The sequence below is a fragment of the Oncorhynchus mykiss genome, chromosome 26 (genome assembly GCF_013265735.2).
Source record: "Oncorhynchus mykiss isolate Arlee chromosome 26, USDA_OmykA_1.1, whole genome shotgun sequence".
Taxonomy (NCBI): Eukaryota; Metazoa; Chordata; class Actinopteri; order Salmoniformes; family Salmonidae; genus Oncorhynchus; species Oncorhynchus mykiss.
The window spans coordinates 8,294,412-8,316,666 of NC_048590.1; the positions used below are offsets into that span (position 1 = coordinate 8,294,412).

At 46.7% G+C, this 22,255-nt stretch overlaps 1 protein-coding gene across 1 annotated transcript in view; it reads left to right on the forward strand.

The window, feature by feature from the left end:
* Positions 1-22,255, forward strand: part of LOC110526874 (CD82 antigen) — a 59,124-nt gene that overhangs the window by 3,969 nt on the left and 32,900 nt on the right. Inside the window, exons 2-3 of the mRNA XM_036963846.1 lie at positions 19,611-19,683; positions 21,416-21,488. Of these exons, the coding sequence (XP_036819741.1) occupies positions 19,621-19,683; positions 21,416-21,488 (136 nt within the window). The 5' untranslated portion in view covers positions 19,611-19,620. The remainder of the gene's footprint in view (positions 1-19,610; positions 19,684-21,415; positions 21,489-22,255) is intronic.

Below are 22,255 nucleotides of genomic sequence, written 5' to 3' on the forward strand. Positions count from 1 at the left end.
TCTGGACGTGCCTTGCCCCCTCCTGCCCCCCCAGCCCTCCTGCCCCCCAGTGTGGACATGCCTCTCTCATCGATGCCAGAGATGACTGGCTGAGAGAGACGTTCTTTCACTTTTACTTCAGAGATGTTGATCTGATCACCTCGCTGGACTATATGCTTCTGTGCACCTCTGCTCAAATCTGGGTGAAAGACTGAAAGAAATGTGAGTTATTCACTACATTTTAGTTATAGCTTGCTTTTTCTCTGAAGTCTACCAAGCTTGCCAGCAGGCATCCCAGCTAAGATAGAGTAGTTATCTCGTCCAACTAACTTGATTGATAGCAATTTTATGAAGCTGGCTTCAGCTGAAGCTGAATTGAGGACAAATCTTAGAGGGGGGGGGGGGGGGCGTGCCCTCTGTGTATAAAGGCTTCTGGGTGCTCATGGGTCCTTTCTGATGGAAAAGCTCCCAGTACAGACAGTTTAAGTGTTGTTTTAGACACTCACACAGTAAATAATTTCAAACAGTTTCTTATGAACGGGATTGCAGTTTGCCTGCATTCCGTGTGTGTGTGTGTGTGTGTGTCACACTGACGCTGTAGGTTGTGTGTGTCAGACTTTGTTCATAGAACCTGTAATATCTGCTGAGATGTTGTTCATGTATTCTAGGTTCCAGTCTGGGACCGAGGTTACTTGCTTTCTAGGCTTGTTAGTGGTAGACTGCATGAACTGTTAATGAATCAAGCCCACCAATCACCGGGTGCTCTACCAGTGGGGGAGGGCCCACCAATCACAGGCTGCTCTCCCAGTGGGCAGCTGTTCTACCAGTGGGGGCGGGCCCACCCATCACCTATGGGACGATGTCTGTAGTGGTTCCACCCAGCAGGTTGCTTCTTTATTCAAAAGGACATCGTTGAATCAGATTAACTCCTCAAATTCAACCGATGAGCCCTCAGACGTTGACCCCAAAACTCTAACTAGTCCCTAATCCTTGCAGCCACAGTAGAGAACACTGCACCCCTGTAACTACTAGACTCTATAGTCTGAACCATGTGTTTCTCCTCTGTTTACATGTTCCTGGTAGCTGGGGGGGGCAAGCATGAGACTTGTTTCTCAGCAGGAGCCTCCCTCATTCAGACAAACACCCCTCCCCATCATCCCCCCCTCCCTCCCCCCCTTTTCCCCCGGTCGGTTGTCATGGGAACGTCACAGAAGGAGTCTTTTTAATGAAGTTATCTGGGAGGTTCAAACTAGTTCTGTTACCATCAGTGGAGTTCAGGGGTACAACCTAAACGGCACACTATTCCCTTTATAGTACACTACTTTGACCAGAGCCCTATGGCCAGGGTGCCATTATATATTACACTACTTTTAACCAGAGCCCTATGGCCAGGGTGCCATTATATATTACACTACTTTTAACCAGAGCCCTATGGCCAGGGTGCCATTATATATTACACTACTTTTAACCAGAGCCCTATGGCCAGGGTGCCATTATATATTACACTACTTTTAACCAGAGCCCTATGGCCAGGATGCTCATGACTGTTGGGGCTCACACTGCTGACAAGTCCAGGCAGCACCCCTCACTGTTGACACCTCTAACCTCTCACCCCCTTTCTGATCCTCACCCTACACCCCCTTGTTTCTCTGGTCCTCCCAACCCAGTTACCTCGACCCCCTCCTTTCTATGGTCCTCCCAGATCAGTTACCTCGACCCCCTCCTTTCTCTGGTCCTCCCAGCTCAGTTACCTCGACCCCCTTGTTTCTCTGGTCCTCCCAGCTCAGTTACCTCAACCCCCTCCTTTCTCTGGTCCTCCCAGCTCAGTTACCTCAACCCCCTCCTTTCTCTGGTCCTCCCAGCTCAGTTACCTCGACCCCCTCCTTTCTCTGGTCCTCCCAGCTCAGTTACCTCGACCCCCTCCTTTCTCTGGTCCTCCCAGATCAGTTACCTCGACCCCCTCCTTTCTCTGGTCCTCCCAGATCAGTTACCTCGACCCCCTCCTTTCTCTGGTCCTCCCAGATCAGTTACCTCGACCCCCTCCTTTCTCTGGTCCTCCCAGATCAGTTACCTCAACCCCCTCCTTTCTCTGGTCCTCCCAGATCAGTTACCTCGAACCCCCCCCCCCCCCCCCCCCCCTCATTTCTCTGGTCCTCCCAACCCAGTTACCTCGACCCCCTTGTTTCTCTGGTCCTCCCAAACCAGTTACCTCAACCCCCTTTTTTCTCTGGTCCTCCCAACCCAGTTACCTCGACCCCCTCCTTTCTCTGGTCCTCCCAGCTCAGTTACCTCGACCCCCTCCTTTCTCTGGTCCTCCCAACCCAGTTACCTCGACCCCCTTGTTTCTCTGGTCCTCCCAAACCAGTTACCTCGACCCCCTTGTTTCTCTACTCCTCCCAGGCCAGATACCTCAACCCCCTTGTTTCTCTGGTCCTCCCAGGCCAGATACCTCAACCCCCTTGTTTCTCTGGTCCTCCCAGGCCAGATACCTCAACCCCCTTGTTTCTCTGGTCCTCCCAGGCCAGATACCTCAACCCCCTTGTTTCTCTGGTCCTCCCAGGCCAGATACCTCAACCCCCTTGTTTCTCTGGTCCTCCCAGGCCAGATACCTCAACCCCCTTGTTTCTCTGGTCCTCCCAGGCCAGATACCTCAACCCCCTTGTTTCTCTGGTCCTCCCAGGCCAGATACCTCAACCCCCTTGTTTCTCTGGTCCTCCCAGGCCAGATACCTCAACCCCCTTGTTTCTCTGGTCCTCCCAGGCCAGATACCTCGACCCCCTTGTTTCTTTGGTCCTCCCAGGCCAGTTACCTCAACCCCCTTGTTTCTCTGGTCCTCCCAGGCCAGATGCCTCAACCCCCTTGTATCTCTGGTCCTCCCAGGCCAGATACCTCAACCCCCTTGTTTCTCTGGTCCTCCCAGGCCAGATACCTCAACCCCCTTGTTTCTCTGGTCCTCCCAGGCCAGTTACCTCAACCCCCTTGTTTCTCTGGTCCTCCCAGGCCAGTTACCTCAACCCCCTTGTTTCTCTGGTCCTCCCAGGCCAGATACCTCAACCCCCTTGTTTCTCTGGTCCTCCCAGGCCAGATACCTCAACCCCCTTGTTTCTCTGGTCCTCCCAGGCCAGATACCTCAACCCCCTTGTTTCTCTGGTCCTCCCAGGCCAGATACCTCAACCAGGCAGGGATAGTTAAACCCCTTTAAAAACAGCCTCTGGTCACTTGGTCATAACTAACCATTGTTCTGGTGAGAAAGGGACATCTTTCATATCGGTCTGCTGTTGTAGTGAAGAGGCCTGTGTCCCAACTGACGCCATATTCCCTATGTAGTGCACTACTTTTGAACAGAGCCCTATGCGCCCCCGGTCCAAAGTAGCGCGGTACATAGGGAATAGGGTGTTATCTGGGGGAACGCAGTTTGAATGTACGGCTGGTCCTCTCTCCTCCTCTCCGTGTTGAGTTTCTCCTTTTGTTCAGGGATCAGAGTGGCTGAAAGCTGCCTTTGTTTTGGTGGCCAACTCAAAGCGGGGCCCTGTCCTGTCTGTCTCTCTGTCTAGAGGATGGTTGCTGGAGGATGTTGGCTATGGTGTGTGTGTGTGTGTGTGTGTGTGTGTGAGAGATGTAGAAGAGGGGGGCCAGTGAGTGCACAGGTTTTGTTAAGGAGGGCAGGTGTTAAGGGACGTGCTGTGTGGGTTTGGAGAACAGTTTGTGTGTAGTCTTAACCAGAGACTGGCTAGACCAGCTGAACGCTGATGAAACTTAACCTTGCCCTGCTTGGAGAACAGGCTCGTTCAAGTGGACGACCGCTCCATTAAAACGGGGTGTGTGTGTGTGTGATTTGTCCTCTAACAGGGGAAGCCTGTATTCTAGCTTCATTATCAAGCCATTAGGATGATGTGTGATGACAGCCTGTAGGATGGGAGTGACTAATGAGACTGGTGTTAAACATGTCCACACTCAGCCTCTTTGACTCGACACATGAGAAGAAGGGTTGTCACAATCCCAGTGTGACCGTACTACCAGACCAGAGTGTGGCCCTACTGCCGCGGACCAGAGTGTGGCCCTACTGCCGCGGACCAGAGTGTGGCCCTACTGCCGCGGACCAGAGTGTGGCCCTACTGCCGCGGACCAGAGTGTGGCCCTACTGCCGCGGACCAGAGTGTGGCCCTACTGCCGCGGACCAGAATTTCCTTGGCCAAAAAAACATAAAGCAGATGAAACACTTAGGTCCTTTTTTTAAAAACACAGACTTTATGTAAAATTTTGTGAATCTGGAAGAAACACGAGGCTGTTTTTCTTCCAACACTAGGAGTGTTTTCCTTCCAACACTAGGAGTGTTTTCCTTCCAACACTAGGAGTGTTTTTCTTCCAACACTAGGAGTGTTTTCCTTCCAACACTAGGAGTGTTTTTCTTCCAACACTAGGAGTGTTTTCCTTCCAACACTAGGAGTGTTTTCCTTCCAACACTAGGAGTGTTTTCCTTCCAACACTAGGAGTGTTTTCCTTCCAACACTAGGAGTGTTTTCCTTCCAACACTAGGAGTGTTTTCCTTCCAACACTAGGAGTGTTTTCCTTCCAACACTAGGAGTGTTTTCCTTCCAACACTAGGAGTGTTTTCCTTCCAACACTAGGAGTGTTTTCCTTCCAACACTAGGAGTGTTTTCCTTCCAACACTAGGAGTGTTTTCCTTCCAACACTAGGAGTGTTTTTCTTCCAACACTAGGAGTGTCTTTCTTCCAACACTAGGAGTGTTTTCCTTCCAACACTAGGAGTGTTTTCCTTCCAACACTAGGAGTGTTTTCCTTCCAACACTAGGAGTGTTTTCCTTCCAACACTAGGAGTGTTTTCCTTCCAACACTAGGAGTGTTTTCCTTCCAACACTAGGAGTGTTTTCCTTCCAACACTAGGAGTGTTTTCCTTCCAACACTAGGAGTGTTTTCCTTCCAACACTAGGAGTGTTTTCCTTCCAACACTAGGAGTGTTTTCCTTCCAACACTAGGAGTGTTTTCCTTCCAACACTAGGAGTGTTTTCCTTCCAACACTAGGAGTGTTTTCCTTCCAACACTAGGAGTGTTTTCCTTCCAACACTAGGAGTGTTTTCCTTCCAACACTAGGAGTGTTTTCCTTCCAACACTAGGAGTGTTTTCCTTCCAACACTAGGAGTGTTTTTGTTTCCTTACTTTCTTACTTCCTGGTATCAAGATACTGGAAGAGTGACAACCCTACAGCACTGATTTGTCAAATTTAAACATATTTGTTTTGCCTACTTATTTGCTACTAATAAACACAACATTTTATACAGTTGAAGTCGGAAGATTTCATACACTTACACATTTAACTAATTTTTCAACCACTCCACAAATTTCTTGTTAACAAACTATAGTTTTGGCAAGTCGGTTAGGACATCTACTTCGTGCATGACACAAGTAATATTTCCAACAATTGTTTACAGACAGATGATCTCACTTATAATTCACTGTATCACAATTCCAGTGGGTCAGAAGTTTACATACACTAAGTTGACTGTGCTTTTAAACAGCTTGGAAAATTCCAGAAAATAATGTCATGGCTTTAGAAGCTTCTGATAGGCTAATTGTGGATGTATTTCAAGGCCAACTTTCAAACTCCGTGCCTCTTTGCTTGACATCATGGGAAAATCAAAAGAAATCAGCCAAGACCTCAGGAAGAAAATTGTAGACCTCCACAAGTCTGGTTCATCCTTGGGAGCAATTTTCAAATGCCTTAAGGTACCACGTTCATCTGTACAAACAATAGTATGCAAGTATAAACACCATGGGACCACGCAGCCTTCATACCGCTCAGGAAGGAGACGCGTTCTGTCTCCTAGAGATGAACGTACTTTGGTGAGAAAAGTGCAAATCAATCCCAGAACAACAGCAAAGGAGATTGTGAAGATGCTGGAGGAAACAGGTACAAAAGTATCTATAGCCACAGTAAAACGAGTCCTATATCGACATAACCTGAAAGGTCGCTAAGCAAGGAAGAAGCCACTGCTCCAAAACCACCTTTTGGAGAAATGTCCTCTGCTGAAACAAAAAATAGAACTGTTTGACCATAATCACCATCGTTATGTTTGGAGGAAAAAGGGGGAGGCTTGCAAGCCGAAGAACACCATCCCAACCCTGAAGCACGGGGCTGGCAGCATCATGTTGTGGGGGTGCTTTGCTGCAGGAGGGACTGGTGCACTTCACAAAATGAATGGCATCATGAGGGAGGAAAATTAAGTGGAATTATTGAAGCAACATCTCAAGACATCAGTCAGGAAGTTAAAGCTTGGTTGCAAATGGGTCTTCCAAATGGACAATGACCCCAAGCATACTTCCAAAGTTTTGACAAAATGGCTTAAGGACAACAAAGTCAAGGTATTGGAGTGGCCATCACAAAGCCCTGACCTCAATCCCATAGAAAATTAGTGGGCAGAACTGAAAAAGTGTGTGCGAGCAAGGAGGCCTACAAACCTGACTCCGTTCCTCCTGACAGAGCTGGTGTAATGGGCCAAAATTCACCCAACTTATTGTGGGAAGCTTGTAGAAGGCTACCTGAAACGTTTGACCCAATTTAAAGGCAATGCTACCAAATACTAATTGAGTGTATGTAAACTTCTGACCCACTGGGAATGTGATGAAAGATACACAAGCTGAAATAAATCATTCTCTCTACTATTATTCTGACATTTCACATTCTTCAAATAAAGTGGTGATCCTAACTGACCTAAAACAGGGAATTTTACTAGGATTAAATGTCAGGAATTGTGAAAAACTGAGTTTAAATGTATTTGGCTAAGGTGCATGTAAACTTCCGACTTCAACTGTATACACACATCTAACAAGTAGGCCAAACATGACAGAGTGACTCCAGACAGAGTGACTCCAGACAGAGTGACTCCAGACAGAGTGACTCCAGACAGAGTGACTAAACGTCCGACTTCGACTGTATATAGCCATTCCAGAGAGGGCATGTATTTCCCAGAAACCCCTAGACTGAATTGTCTTGTCCTGCACGGCTTTAACCAGCTCAGTGGTGTGAAAGGAGTCTGTGTCTAAGTTGTGCACGGGATCGTGTGTGTCAGAATGAACGCTAATGTCACCCTGCAGACGGAACAACTAATGTCAGAAGTTATCGTATCTTTGTCTTATCTTTGTACATTTCACCTTTTTAACACACAAACAGAAGCACATTCTTTCATTATCTCTCTGTAGGCGCTCCAGATACAGTATCTCATAGTTTTAGTTTCTATGTTACCAGGGGGGGGACTAACATTTTGAAGAAGAGTCCAGTGGCACAGCAGTAATGGAAGTATCGTGTCTTGACACACACACACACACATACTGTAAACAAAAGCAGATTCTTATTCCCTTAAACACACTATGTCTAAATCAGGGATGGGCAACTGTAGGCCCGCGGAGGTGAACTCAGTCGGGGTCTCAACTTACTGTTGACATTTAGAATAATAGAATACACAACGTGACATTTTAGATGATTGGTTTTGCATCAGCAGTCAGCCATTTTTTTTTTTTTGGGGGGGGGAAATTATTCTAGGGGCCATCTATCTAAACGTGTAGTGAGCATTAGTCTAAACGTGTAGTGAGCATCGGTCTAAACGTGTAGTGAGCATCGGTCTAAACGTGTAGTGAGCATTGGTCTAAACGTGTAGTGAGCATTGGTCTAAACGTGTAGTGAGCGTTGGTCTAAACGTGTAGTGAGCGTTGGTCTAAACGTGTAGTGAGCATTGGTCTAAACGTGTAGTGAGCGTTAGTCTAAACGTGTAGTGAGCGTTAGTCTAAACGTGTAGTGAGCGTTAGTCTAAACGTGTAGTGAGCGTTAGTCTAAACGTGTAGTGAGCGTTAGTCTAAACGTGTAGTGAGCGTTGGTCTAAACGTGTAGTGAGCGTTAGTCTAAACGTGTAGTGAGCGTTAGTCTAAACGTGTAGTGAGCGTTAGTCTAAACGTGTAGTGAGCGTTAGTCTAAACGTGGGTAGTGAGCGTTAGTCTAAACGTGGGTAGTGAGCGTTAGTCTAAACGTGGGTAGTGAGCGTTAGTCTAAACGTGGGTAGTGAGCGTTAGTCTAAACGTGGGTAGTGAGCGTTAGTCTAAACGTGGGTAGTGAGCGTTAGTCTAAACGTGGGTAGTGAGCGTTAGTCTAAACGTGGGTAGTGAGCGTTAGTCTAAACGTGTCGCGAGCATGGTTTAACTACCGACTGGGGTGGAGTCCATTGATCATCAGTTATCATATTTAAAAACTGCAAAACGTTTGCCTCCAGCCCGTGACAAAATTAGTAGAATTGTAGGGAATGAGCTGTAAAAACTGTTAATTATTCTCTCTCTTCCATGGCAAAATGAGTAGAATTAGGGCTGGGTGATATGATATGGCCTAAAAAAATCATATCTCAATGTTTTTGTTTTGATTTATTTTTAACTTCTGGGCAATTCACCACATCTAGGTATTTTATTTATATGTTTTCTCTAAATAAGCGTTGTACAATGAAAGGTCAAATACACTGTATTTCAAACAGACAACAATAATCTAATAGGGGCTTGGTGTGAGGGGAGGGGCTTGGTGTGAGGGGAGGGGCTTGGTGTGAGGGGAGGGGCTTGGGGTGAGGGGAGGGGTTGTGTGTAAATCATAGAGGAAGAGGCGAAGCAAGAGGTTTTACTCCAAAATCTGTCCACAGTCACCCCAATGCATTTATATGGGCTTGTTTTGGACCTAAGCTTGTCGCCTGCCTTTCTGCCTTTGGGACAGCAATTCCCATTGTTCGGGCGGAGACATGAGCATCTCGTCATTTATTTCCAGATCTCTGGTGTAAATGGGAAGATGCACAGAGAAACAAAGGAGACGAGACCAAAAAGACAACATGAGAACCAGCACCTAAACGCTCAGAAACATGAACAACACAAAACTAGATTCTTGCGATTTTACAGGCATTTGGAATATCATGAAAACAAAAAAAAAATGGATGTGGGTTTTCAGACCCACGAACCACAGCAGCCTGATGAGTTTTTAATTTTCTTGTGGCCCCCATCCCCATCAGTGTCCCATCCCTGGTCTAGAAACAGTGTAGATCTAGTCTAGAATATCCTTACTTTTCCTTTTAGTTTAGGCCCATTTTACCCTGTTTAGTCGACTGGTCGATTTGTTGGGATCGACAGGCTGTTGGTTGAGCAGTGGCAAATTTAAATAAAAAATGAGTAAGGACTTGCACCTGATTATACATATCAGTAGGGTTTAGGCCTGGTTGTAGCAACCTCGTGATGGGTGTAGGGTTTAGGCCTGGTTGTAGCAACCTCGTGATGGGTGTAGGGTTTAGGCCTGGTTGTAGCAACCTCGTGATGGGTGTAGGGTTTAGGCCTGGTTGTAGCAACCTCGTGATGGGTGTAGGGTTTAGGCCTGGTTGTAGCAACCTCATGATGGGTATAGGGTTTAGGCCTGGTTGTAGCAACCTCATGATGGGTATAGGGTTTAGGCCTGGTTGTAGCAACCTCATGATGGGTGTAGGGTTTAGGCCTGGTTGTAGCAACCTCATGATGGGTGTAGGGTTTAGGCCTGGTTGTAGCAACCTCATGATGGGTGTAGGGTTTAGGCCTGGTTGTAGCAACCTCATGATGGGTATAGGGTTTAGGCCTGGTTGTAGCAACCTCGTGATGGGTATAGGGTTTAGGCCTGGTTGTAGCAACCTCATGATGGGTATAGGGTTTAGGCCTGGTTGTAGCAACCTCATGATGGGTATAGGGTTTAGGCCTGGTTGTAGCAACCTCATGATGGGTATAGGGACAATTAGAGTATCATGTAGTAACCTAAACCCTATCAATGTTATATTGAACTGGGTGAATGGAGTATGAATGACAGTCATCCAATATGCTGTAATGCTCATAAAAAAAGAGTTGAATCCTCCCTCGTCATAAACGGCACCAACCGCCTCTGATGCAAACACATGTAGACAGAAAGTGGAAGCAAAGTGACCTGCAAGCTCTCACTCTGACTTCAAACTCTGATTGTTGACCCAGTGCTTTCACTCTCTCTCTCATTCTCGCTCTCTGTCTCGTTCTCGCTCTCGCTCTCTCTCTTTCACTCTCTCTCCCCTCCTCCCCTTCTCCCTCTCTCTTTCTCTCCCCCCTCCTCTCCCTCTCTCCCCCCCCTCTCTCTCCCTCTCATACACTCTTATCTCACTTTACTGAGTGTTGTATCAGCCAACCCCAATGTGTTCTCTCAGTAGTGCCTGGTACAGATAGAAACAGGGGAGGAGAAGCAGAACAACTAGTAGGGGAAAAAAGAGCAAGTTCAGAGAGAGAGAGAGAGAGAGAGAAACTGAACTGACTTGTTTGTTGACACCCTGAAGTGAAAGCAGAAGAAAAGGCCTGTGTCCCAAAAGGCACCCTATTCCCTAAACACTGTAGTGCCCTATGGGCCCTGGTCAAAAGTAGTGCACTACATAGGGAATAGGGTGCCATTTGGAAAGGCTGTCATATGATCCTAAAGCCCTCTGCTCTGGAGGCTCCTGGGATACTTTACGGTTTGGAGAAGGGAAAATAACATGATGAGGTGGAAGAAAAGAGATGAAGAGGGGTTAGTGTAGGTTAGGAGGGAGGAGGAGGAGGGGTTAGGAGGGAGGAGGAGGAGGGGTTAGGAGGGAGGAGGAGGAGGGGTTAGGAGGGAGGAGGAGGAGGGGTTAGGAGGGAGGAGGAGGAGGGGTTAGGAGGGAGGAGGGGTTAGGAGGGAGGAGGAGGAGGGGTTAGGAGAGAGGAGGAGGAGGGGTTAGGAGAGAGGAGGAGGAGGGGTTAGGAGAGGAGGAGGAGGGGTTAGGAGAGGAGGAGGAGGGGTTAGGAGAGGAGGAGGAGGGGTTAGGAGAGGAGGAGGAGGGGTTAGGAGAGGAGGAGGAGGGGTTAGGAGAGGAGGAGGAGGGGTTAGGAGAGAGGAGGAGGGGTTAGGAGAGAGGAGGAGGGGTTAGGAGAGAGGAGGGGGGGGTTAGGAGAGAGGAGGGGGGGGTTAGGAGAGAGGAGGGGGGGGTTAGGAGAGAGGAGGGGGGGGTTAGGAGAGAGGAGGGGGGGGTTAGGAGAGAGGAGGAGGGGTTAGGAGAGGAGGAGGGGTTAGGAGAGAGGAGGAGGAGGGACTGTGCCTCTTCAGTGTTCATATTGTCCTGTTCATTCTGATCTAAAAGACAGAAACTGATCCTAGACTAGGCCCCCCTGTTCATATTGTCCTGTTCATTCTGATCTAAAAGACAGAAACTGATCCTAGACTAGGTCCCCCTGTTCATATTGTCCTGTTCATTCTGATCTAAAAGACAGAAACTGATCCTAGACTAGGTCCCCCTGTTCATATTGTCCTGTTCATTCTGATCTAAAAGACAGAAACTGATCCTAGACTAGGTCCCCCTGTTCATATTGTCCTGTATCATTCTGATCTAAAAGACAGAAACTGATCCTAGACTAGGTCCCCCTGTTCAAATTGTCCTGTATCATTCTGATCTAAAATACAGAAACTGATCCTAGACTAGGTCCCCCTGTTCATATTGTCCTGTCATTCTGATCTAAAAGACAGAAACTGATCCTGGACTAGGTCCCCCTGTCCGTTTTGTCCTGTATCATTCTGATCTAAAAGACAGAAACTGATCCTAGATCAGCACTCCTAACTCCGAGAACCTTTGAATGCGGGACCTGGTCTGTGATTGGTCGGCTACGGTAGTGTGTTAAACTACTGATGGGTCTTCTGTAAGATGTGTGTAGCAATGTGTTTACGGCCTCTTTGAATGACGACAGATGTCTGACACACACACACACACACACACACACACACACAAGGTCGATTTGATACGCTGTGTACAGTCTGTATGCTACTGAACTCGCTGAAAGTGTGTTTTTATTAACCAATGAGGTTGGAGACAAAACATTTTTTAAAAGAGATGACCCTTTATTCTCTCTGCTTTCACTTCGTCTTGGAGACGGAGCCCTGATCTCATCCGGATATAATGGTCTGAATCACTCACTTGTTAGTATTAGATAGTAGACTATATAGCCTCTCTACTGTGTTATATAGCCCCTCTACTGTGTTATATAGCCCCTCTACTGTGTTATATAGCCCCTCTACTGTGTTATATAGCCCCTCTACTGTGTTATATAGCCTCTCTACTGTGTTATATAGCCCCTCTACTGTGTTATATAGCCCCTCTACTGTGTTATATAGCCCCTCTACTGTGTTATATAGCCCCTCTACTGTGTTATATAGCCCCTCTACTGTGTTATATAGCCCCTCTACTGTGTTATATAGCATCTCTACTGTGTTATATAGCCTCTCTACTGTGTTATATAGCCTCTCTACTATATAATGTTACAGAACTTAACAGATGATAAATAAATCACTGCCATAATGTCATCAACAGCAGTTTTGAGGTTAGAGTCTAGGAGACTTCATTTGACCTTAGTCACTGTGCCTTTCTGGATATGAGATATGCCCGCTAAGAGAAGAGACGCGCCGCTAAGAGAAGAGACGCGCCGCTAAGAGAAGAGACGCACCGCTAAGAGAAGAGACGCACCGCTAAGAGAAGAGACGCACCGCTAAGAGAAGAGACGCACCGCTAAGAGAAGAGACGCGCCGCTAAGAGAAGAGACGCGCCGCTAAGAGAAGAGACGCGCCGCTAAGAGAAGAGACGCACCGCTAAGAGAAGAGACGCACCGCTAAGAGAAGAGACGCGCCGCTAAGAGAAGAGACGCGCCGCTAAGAGAAGAGACGCGCCGCTAAGAGAAGAGACGCGCCGCTAAGAGAAGAGACGCGCCGCTAAGAGAAGAGACGCGCCGCTAAGAGAAGAGACGCGCCGCTAAGAGAAGAGACGCGCCGCTAAGAGAAGAGACGCACCGCTAAGAGAAGAGACGCACCGCTAAGAGAAGAGACGCACCGCTAAGAGAAGAGACGCACCGCTAAGAGAAGAGACGCACCGCTAAGAGAAGAGACGCACCGCTAAGAGAAGAGACGCGCCGCAAAGACGAATGACCAAAAGCAGCGGAGGCCGCGGTGAGTTCACGCTCACCTGCTGGGTGGCGGTGAACGGTGGCGTTTTTAACATAGAGAATTTTTGGAAAATGTAACAATTTGCGTCCAATATTGTGGTCGGGGGACAATAGCCCGGACCCTCACTGTTTTAGGTCTTTGGTCTTCGCTCTTGAACTTTTATATAGACCTGTGATTGATGAAGGGTAATTCCACGATAACAAATTGATGCTTAGACTCAGAATTTTCAAGTATAAGCTTTAAAAATATATATATATTTGATTGCAACGTTGAACAAACCGAACAACATTTACACGAGGACTACTTTTTAACTATTTCCACTGAACATTTTTTACAAAAACACATTTACTCTTAAAGAACAGTGCAGGTTGGGTAACAGAATGACCAAGATACTAGGTCATATTTCTTCATCTTAAAGAACAGTGCAGGTTGGGTAACAGAATGACAAAAATACTAGGTCATATTTCTTCATCTTAAAGAAGGCAAAGAATTTCTGCTAAAACTAAATATAAGAACACTATTTTCTTGTCATCCAACAAATGTAAACGCCTGGAGTTTACTAAACGTTATTGGCACGGGATTTGGAACTGGTGCTTTAGTCCAATGAGATGGAAATAGAGCTCTTTGGCCAAGCGGTGGGTTTGGTTGTCGAAATGAGAATAAACCCCGAACCTACTGTAAAAAATATAGTGGTGGATCTTTGATGTTTTGGGGATATATTTCTTCCATCGGTCCTGAGGCTGTTGTTAAGGTCAACAGCATCATGAACTGTACCCAGTACCAGGACATTTCTGCCAAAAAACCTGGTTTCCTCTGCCAGGAGAATGACAGTTGGCCGCAAGTGGATCTCCCAGCAAGACAATAACCCCAAGCAACACATTTTAAATCCACATAGAAATGAATCCACACAATCAACATTTTTGCAATGGCTGTCTCAGTCTCCAGACCTTGAGACACATTTGAAAACCTGCGGTTTGAATTGAACAAGGACAAGTTCGTAAACTCAGACGAAGGAGATCAAGGTTCTGGACAGATTCTGTATGGAGGAATGGTCGAACATCTCTCCCAATGTGTTCTCCAATCTCAGAAAACATTTTAGAAAAAGTCTGTGCCCTGATCCTCACAAAGTGAGCTATTGAAATCAAGGGAAGTGAATCTATTTGACCCCTAACTTTTTGAGTATTAGTATAAAATAATACAATATAGCTCAGTATTTTACATTTATTTTATGCAGTGGTTTTTGCTCATGTTTATCAAGGGTACCAATACTTTCTGAATCCACTTTATTTCTAGTACCTTTTTTAAAGGCCCAGTGCAGTCAAAAACAAGATATTCCTGTGTTTTAAGAGGTTGGAATAACACTGAAAATTTTGAATTTGAAAAATTGTATAATAACGCCCTTTTTAATGTAAGAGCTGTTTGAAAAGGCCGCTTTACATTTCATCATTTCATCATTTCATTCATCATTTCTCCGGCATAAGTTGAACCCATGTGGAATAAACATTGAATTGACGCCCAGTGGGTTCACTTTCATTTGTCACCCAATTTTGACATGCTCCTATGAACTTTACATGTTGGTGCTCATGGGTCCTTTTACATGGAAATGCCCATAACTTAACATTGAGTCATCACTGTAGCTGGCGAGTCAGCACTGTAGCTGGCGAGTCAGCGCTGTAGCTGGCGAGTCAGCGCTGTAGCTGGCGAGTCAGCGCTGTAGCTGGCGAGTCAGCGCTGTAGCTGGCGAGTCAGCGCTGTAGCTGGCGAAGTTGCAGTGTCTGGAGAATCCCTCATTCTTCATGGAGGTTTTACAAATAGCCTCCCTTTCTCTTATGGGCCCTGGTCTAAATGTAGTGCACTATACAGGGCCCTGGTCAACTGTAGTGCACTATATAGGGCCCTGGTCTAAATGTAGTGCACTATATAGGGCCCTGGTGTAAATGTAGTGCACTATATAGGGCCCTGGTCAACAGTAGTGCACTATATAGGGCCCTGGTCAACAGTAGTGCACTATATAGGGCCCTGGTCAACAGTAGTGCGCTATATAGGGCCCTGGTCAACAGTAGTGCGCTATATAGGGCCCTGGTCAACAGTAGTGCGCTATATAGGGCCCTGGTCAACAGTAGTGCGCTATATAGGGCCCTGGTCAACAGTAGTGCGCTATATAGGGCCCTGGTCAACAGTAGTGCGCTATATAGGGCCCTGGTCAACAGTAGTGCGCTATATAGGACCCTGGTCAACAGTTGTGCGCTATATAGGACCCTGGTCAACAGTAGTGCGCTATATAGGGGATAGGGTGGCATTTAGGATGCATCCTTGGTGTGCAAGTTGGTGTCCACTTCTATATTACAGCCCTGTCATGTTTTCCACTGTGTGTGTCCCTGTGTTTTTAAACAGTGTGTTGAGACCGTTTAGCCTGGTTTAACTGTCTGACTCACAGACCACCGTAACGACTGGCCTGTCATTAACATGGCAGTAAACTGGTCTTATGTTGACTAGTCAACATAATGGAACAGCCTTGTTTCAATATATATATTCACGTTCGGGCCTCTTGGCTGTGGGACCGTTTTAAGTCCGATGTTTGACCAGTGTTAGTTCAGTCCGATGTTTGACCAGTGTCCAGCCGCTTCATGCTGTGGTAGATTGATTGTTGTGCTCGCTGTTCACTTTGCTGTGTGTTGCTGGTTGTACAGTCTGATGGAGGTTGTTGGTTGTGTTGCTGGTTGTACAGTCTGATGGAGGTTGTTGGTTGTGTGTTGCTGGTTGTACAGTCTGATGGAGGTTGTGTTGCTGGTTGTATAGTCTGATGGAGATTGTTGGGGTTGTGTGTTGCTGGTTGTACAGTCTGATGCAGGTTGTTGGTTGTGTTTTGCTGGTTGTACAGTCTGATGCAGGTTGTGTTGCTGGTTGTACAGTCTAATGGAGATGGTGTTGCTGGTTGTACAGTCTGATGCAGGTTGTGTTGCTGGTTGTACAGTCTGATGCAGGTTGTGTTGCTGGTTGCAGTGGTGTAAAGTACTTCAGTAGTTTTGGGCGTGTCTGTACTTGACTATTTATATTTTTGCCAACTTTTATTTCGCTATATTCCTAAAGAAAATAATGTACTTCTTTACTCCAAACGTTTTCCGTGACACCCAAAGTAGTTGTTACATTTGGACAGGAGAATGGTCCAATTCACACACTTATCAACAGAACATCCCTGGTCATCGCTACTGCCTCTGATCTGGGGGACTCACTAAACAGAGAACATCCCTGGTCATCCCTACTGCCTCTGATCTGGGGGACTCACTAAACAGAGAATATCCCTGGTCATCCCTACTGCCTCTGATCTGGTGGACTCACTAAACAGAGAATATCCCTGGTCATCCCTACTGTCTCTGATCTGGAGGACTCACTAAACAGAGAACATCCCTGGTCATCCCTACTGCCTCTGATCTGGAGGACTCACTAAACAGAGAATATCCCTGGTCATCCCTACTGTCTCTGATCTGGAGGACTCACTAAACAGAGAACATCCCTGGTCATCCCTACTGTCTCTGATCTGGAGGACTCACTAAACAGAGAACATCCCTGGTCATCCCTACTAGCCTCTGATCTGGAGGACTCACTAAACAGAGAACATCCCTGGTCGTTCCTACTGCTTCTGATCTGGAGGACTCACTAAACAGAGAACATCCCTGATCATCCCTACTAGCCTCTGATCTGGAGGACTCACTAAACAGAGAACATCCCTGATCATCCCTACTGCCTCTGATCTGGAGGACTCACTAAACAGAGAACATCCCTGGTCATCCCTACTAGCCTCTGATCTGGAGGACTCACTAAACAGAGAACATCCCTGGTCGTTCCTACTGCTTCTGATCTGGAGGACTCACTAAACAGAGAACATCCCTGATCATCCCTACTGCCTCTGATCTGGAGGACTCACTAAACAGAGAACATCCCTGGTCATCCCTACTAGCCTCTGATCTGGAGGACTCACTAAACAGAGAACATCCCTGGTCATCCCTACTAGCCTCTGATCTGGGGGACTCACTAAACAGAGAACATCCCTACTGCCTCTGATCTGGTGGACTCACTAAACAGAGAACATCCCCTACTGCCTCTGATCTGGTGGACTCACTAAACAGAGAACATCCCTACTGCCTCTGATCTGGAGGACTCACTAAACAGAGAACATCCCTACTGCCTCTGATCTGGTGGACTCACTAAACAGAGAACATCCCTACTGCCTCTGATCTGGTGGACTCACTAAACAGAGAACATCCCTGGTCATCCCTACTGCCTCTGATCTGGGGGACTCACTAAACAGAGAACATCCCTACTGCCTCTGATCTGGAGGACTCACTAAACAGAGAACATCCCTACTGCCTCTGATCTGGAGGACTCACTAAACAGAGAACATCCCTACTGCCTCTGATCTGGTGGACTCACTAAACAGAGAACATCCCTACTGCCTCTGATCTGGCGGACTCACTAAACAGAGAACATCCCTACTGTCTCTGATCTGGAGGACTCACTAAACAGAGAACATCCCTACCGCCTCTGATCTGGTGGACTCACTAAACAGAACATCCCTACTGCCTCTGATCTGGAGGACTCACTAAACAGAACATCCCTACTGCCTCTGATCTGGTGGACTCACTAAACAGAGAACATCCCTACTGCCTCTGATCTGGTGGACTCACTAAACAGAGAACATCCCTACTGCCTCTGATCTGGTGGACTCACTAAACAGAGAACATCCCTACTGCCTCTGATCTGGTGGACTCACTAAACAGAGAACATCCCTACTGCCTCTGATCTGGGGGACTCACTAAACAGAGAACATCCCTACTGCCTCTGATCTGGAGGACTCACTAAACAGAGAACATCCCTACTGCCTCTGATCTGGTGGACTCACTAAACAGAGAACATCCCTACTGCCTCTGATCTGGAGGACTCACTAAACAGAGAACATCCCTACTGTCTCTGATCTGGCGGACTCACTAAACAGAGAACATCCCTACTGTCTCTGATCTGGAGGACTCACTAAACAGAGAACATCCCTACCACCTCTGATCTGGTGGACTCACTAAACAGAACATCCCTACTGCCTCTGATCTGGAGGACTCACTAAACAGAACATCCCTACTGCCTCTGATCTGGTGGACTCACTAAACAGAGAACATCCCTACTGTCTCTGATCTGGCGGACTCACTAAACAGAGAACATCCCTACTGTCTCTGATCTGGCGGACTCACTAAACAGAGAACATCCCTACCGCCTCTGATCTGGCGGACTCACTAAACAGAACATCCCTACCGCCTCTGATCTGGAGGACTCACTAAACAGAACATCCCTACTGCCTCTGATCTGGAGGACTCACTAAACAGAACATCCCTACTGCCTCTGATCTGGTGGACTCACTAAACAGAGAACATCCCTACTGCCTCTGATCTGGAGGACTCACTAAACAGAGAACATCCCTACTGCCTCTGATCTGGAGGACTCACTAAACAGAGAACATCCCTACTGCCTCTGATCTGGAGGACTCACTAAACAGAGAACATCCCTACTGCCTCTGATCTGGTGGACTCACTAAACACAACGGCTTTATTTGTAAATGATGTTGGAGTCAGGAACCCCTGACTGTCTGTACATTGTTTTTAAACTACAAAATCATACCGCCTGGTTTGCTTAATGTAAAGGAATTTGAAATGATTTATATTTTGATACTTAAAACCAAATACTTTTTAGACTTTTACTCAAGTAGTATTTTACTGGGTGACTTTCACTATTACTTGAGTCATTTTCTATTAAGGAATCTTTTACTCAAGTATGATACTTGGGTACTTTTTCCCCACCAATGGATGGTTGTCTATCAGTAATCCTATAGATCCAGGTCTCTATCATCTCAGCAGCTTAGCCAGCAGGTCAGGTCAGGCATCTGTCTCTTATATATCTAGGTCCCTATTATCTCAGCAGCTTAGCCAGCAGGTCAGGGGGTTCCAGGCATCTGTCTCCTAGGGATCCAGGTCTCTCATCTCAGCAGCTTATCCAGCAGGTCAGGTCAGGCATCTGTCTCCTAGGGATCCAGGTCTCTATCATCTCAGCAGCTTAGCCAGCAGGTCAGGGGGTTCCAGGCATCTGTCTCCTAGAGATCCAGGTCTCTATCATCCCAGCAGCTTAGCCAGCAGGTCAGGTCAGGCATCTGTCTCCTAGGGATCCAGGTCCCTATCATCTCAGCAGCTTAGCCAGCAGGTCAGAGGGTTCCAGGCATCTGTCTCCTAGAGATCCAGGCACCTATCATCTCAGCAGCTTAGCCAGCAGGTCAGGTCAGGCATCTGTCTCCTAGGGATCCAGGTCCCTATCATCTCAGCAGCTTAGCCAGCAGGTCAGGGGGTTCCAGACATCTGTCACCACTTATACTGTAGGCCTCTCACACCAGCAAATCCAGACGCACACTATGTGGATCATGTCCCCTCTGTACTTTGTTGTGTTAAACTCTTCCGTCGACCACAGGGATGTCTGACCTGACCTGTGATTTGTATCTTCATGATCCTATCATATTAATGCTTAAGTACTCTTCAAATAAAATATGACTGAATATTTTTGTATTCTGTTGTTCACAGAGCGATCACAATGGGGAAAGGCTGCATGAAGGCAATCAAGTACTTCCTGTTCCTGTTCAATGTCCTCTTCTTCGTAAGTATCTCATTTCCCAGACACAGATAACATGCCTATACAGTGCAGGACCTCAGCCTCTCCTCTGAGTGGATGAAACCCGTGCATGACAATAACCGTCTGATCGATATGACATGACCGCCACGGCTCTATTGCCCTGTTGGACCGGTTTGAGGTCGAGTCGGTGGGAGGGAATGTGAACTCATCAACACACACCAACTACTCTGTCATCCTTTGTCCTCTTGTTTCACTCTCTCATTCTCTGACATCATTCACTCTCGCTCTCTCTCTTTCCCTCTCTCTCTCTCCCTTTAGCTCTCTCTCTCTCTCTCTCATGCCCTCTTGCTCTCGCTCTCTCTCTTTCTCTCTCTCCCTCCCTTTAGCTCTCTCTCTCTCTCTCATGCCCTCTCGCTCTCGCTCTCTCTCTTGCCCTCTTGCTCACTCTCTCGCTCTCTTTCTTGCTTTCTATCTCTCTCATGCCCCCTCTCTCGCTCTCCCTCTAGCTCTCTCTTGCTCTTTCTCTCATGCCCTCTTTCTCCCCCTCTATCTCTCCCTCTCACCCCCCTCCCCCTCCACCCCTCTCTTTCTCTCCCCCTGGTTTCTTCATTAGAGAGCAGATTAAGTGATTGTGGCCTGGTTACCACGGAGATACTCATCCGCTCAGTCCAAGGCTCCCACAATCCCCCCCCCTCTCTCTACCATCCATCATTCCCTCTCTCTCTACTATCCATCATTCCCTCTCTCTCTACCATCCATCATTCCATCTCTGAACAGAGTAAATTAAGTGTGATCCAGAGCTTAAGGCTTTTAAGTTACACTGTGAATGTATGGTGTGATCTCACTACTAACATGTAGATAAACACCACTACTGACAGGACTGATGTAGAGAAACTAGAATGGAACAGGACTGATGTAGAGAAACTAGAATGGAACAGGACTGATGTAGAGAAACTAGAATGGAACAGGACTGATGTAGAGAAACTAGAATGGAACAGGACTGATGTAGATGGTTGTCTATGGAACATTACTCCTGGCCAACAGCACCCAAAGACTCATTTACAGAACTTAGTAAGGAGTTGAGCTTGTCTTATTTAACATTTTTGTATTGACTCTCTCTCTCTCTCTCGCTCCTCTCTCATTCTCGCTCTTCTTTCTCTCCTTCCTCTCTCTCTCTCTCTCATTCTCGCTCCTCTCTCTCTCCTTCCTCTCTCTCTCCTTCCTCTCTCTCTCTCGCTCCTCTCTCAGCCACCTATAATTTAGCCCAAACAACTACCTCTTTCCCAACTGTATTTAAGTATTTTAAGTATTTAAGTATTTATTTATTTTAAGTATTTATTTATGTATTTTGCTCCTTTGCACCCCATTATTTTTATTTCTACTTTGCACATTCTTCCATTGCAAAACTACCATTCCAGTGTTTTACTTGCTATATTGTATTTACTTTGCCACCATGGCCTTTTGCCTTTTACCTCCCTTCTCACCTCATTTGCTCACATTGTATATAGACTTGTTTATACTTTATTATTGACTGTATGTTTGTTTTACTCCATGTGTAACTCTGTGTTGTTGTATCTGTCGAACTGCTTTGCTTTATCTTGGCCAGGTCGCAATTGTAAATGAGAACTTGTTCTCAACTTGCCTACCTGGTTAAATAAAGGTGAAATAAAAAAAATAAAAACAATTCTCGCTCCTCTCTCTCCTTCTCACTCTCTCCTCTCTCTCTCTCCCCCTCTCTCTCTCTCCCCCTCTGCAGCTGTTTGGCGCCCTCATCATGGGGTTCGGACTGTGGGTCCTTCTGGACAATGAGAGCTTCATGGTCATCCTGCGTAAGTTTATCAAACTACACATACTAATGTGGCAGTCATTTCACCAGAGGAATGACAGAAATGTGGCAGTCATTTCACCAGAGGAATGATCGTAATGTGGCAGTCATTTCACCAGAGGAATGATCGTAATGTGGCAGTCATTTCACCAGAGGAATGACAGTAATGTAGCAGTCATTTCACCAGAGGAATGACAGTAATGTAGCAGTCATTTCACCAGAGGAATGACAGTAATGTGGCAGTCATTTCACCAGAGGAATGACAGTAATGTGGCAGTCATTTCACCAGAGGAATGAGAGTAATGTGGCAGCCATTTCACCAGAGGAATGATCGTAATGTGGCAGTCATTTCACCAGAGGAATGATCGTAATGTGGCAGTCATTTCACCAGAGGAATGACAGGTATGTGGCAGTCATTTCACCAGAGGAATGACAGGTATGTGGCAGTCATTTCACCAGAGGAATGACAGTAATGTGGCAGTCATTTCACCAGAGGAATGACAGTAATGTGGCAGTCATTTCACCAGAGGAATGACAGTAATGTGGCAGTCATTTCACCAGAGGAATGACAGTAATGTGGCAGTCATTTCACCAGAGGAATGACAGTAATGTGGCAGTCATTTCACCAGAGGAATGACAGTAATGTGGCAGTCATTTCACCAGAGGAATGACAGTAATGGGCAGTCATTTCACCAGAGGAATGACAGTAATGTGGCAGTCATTTCACCAGAGGAATGACAGTAATGTGGCAGTCATTTCACCAGAGGAATG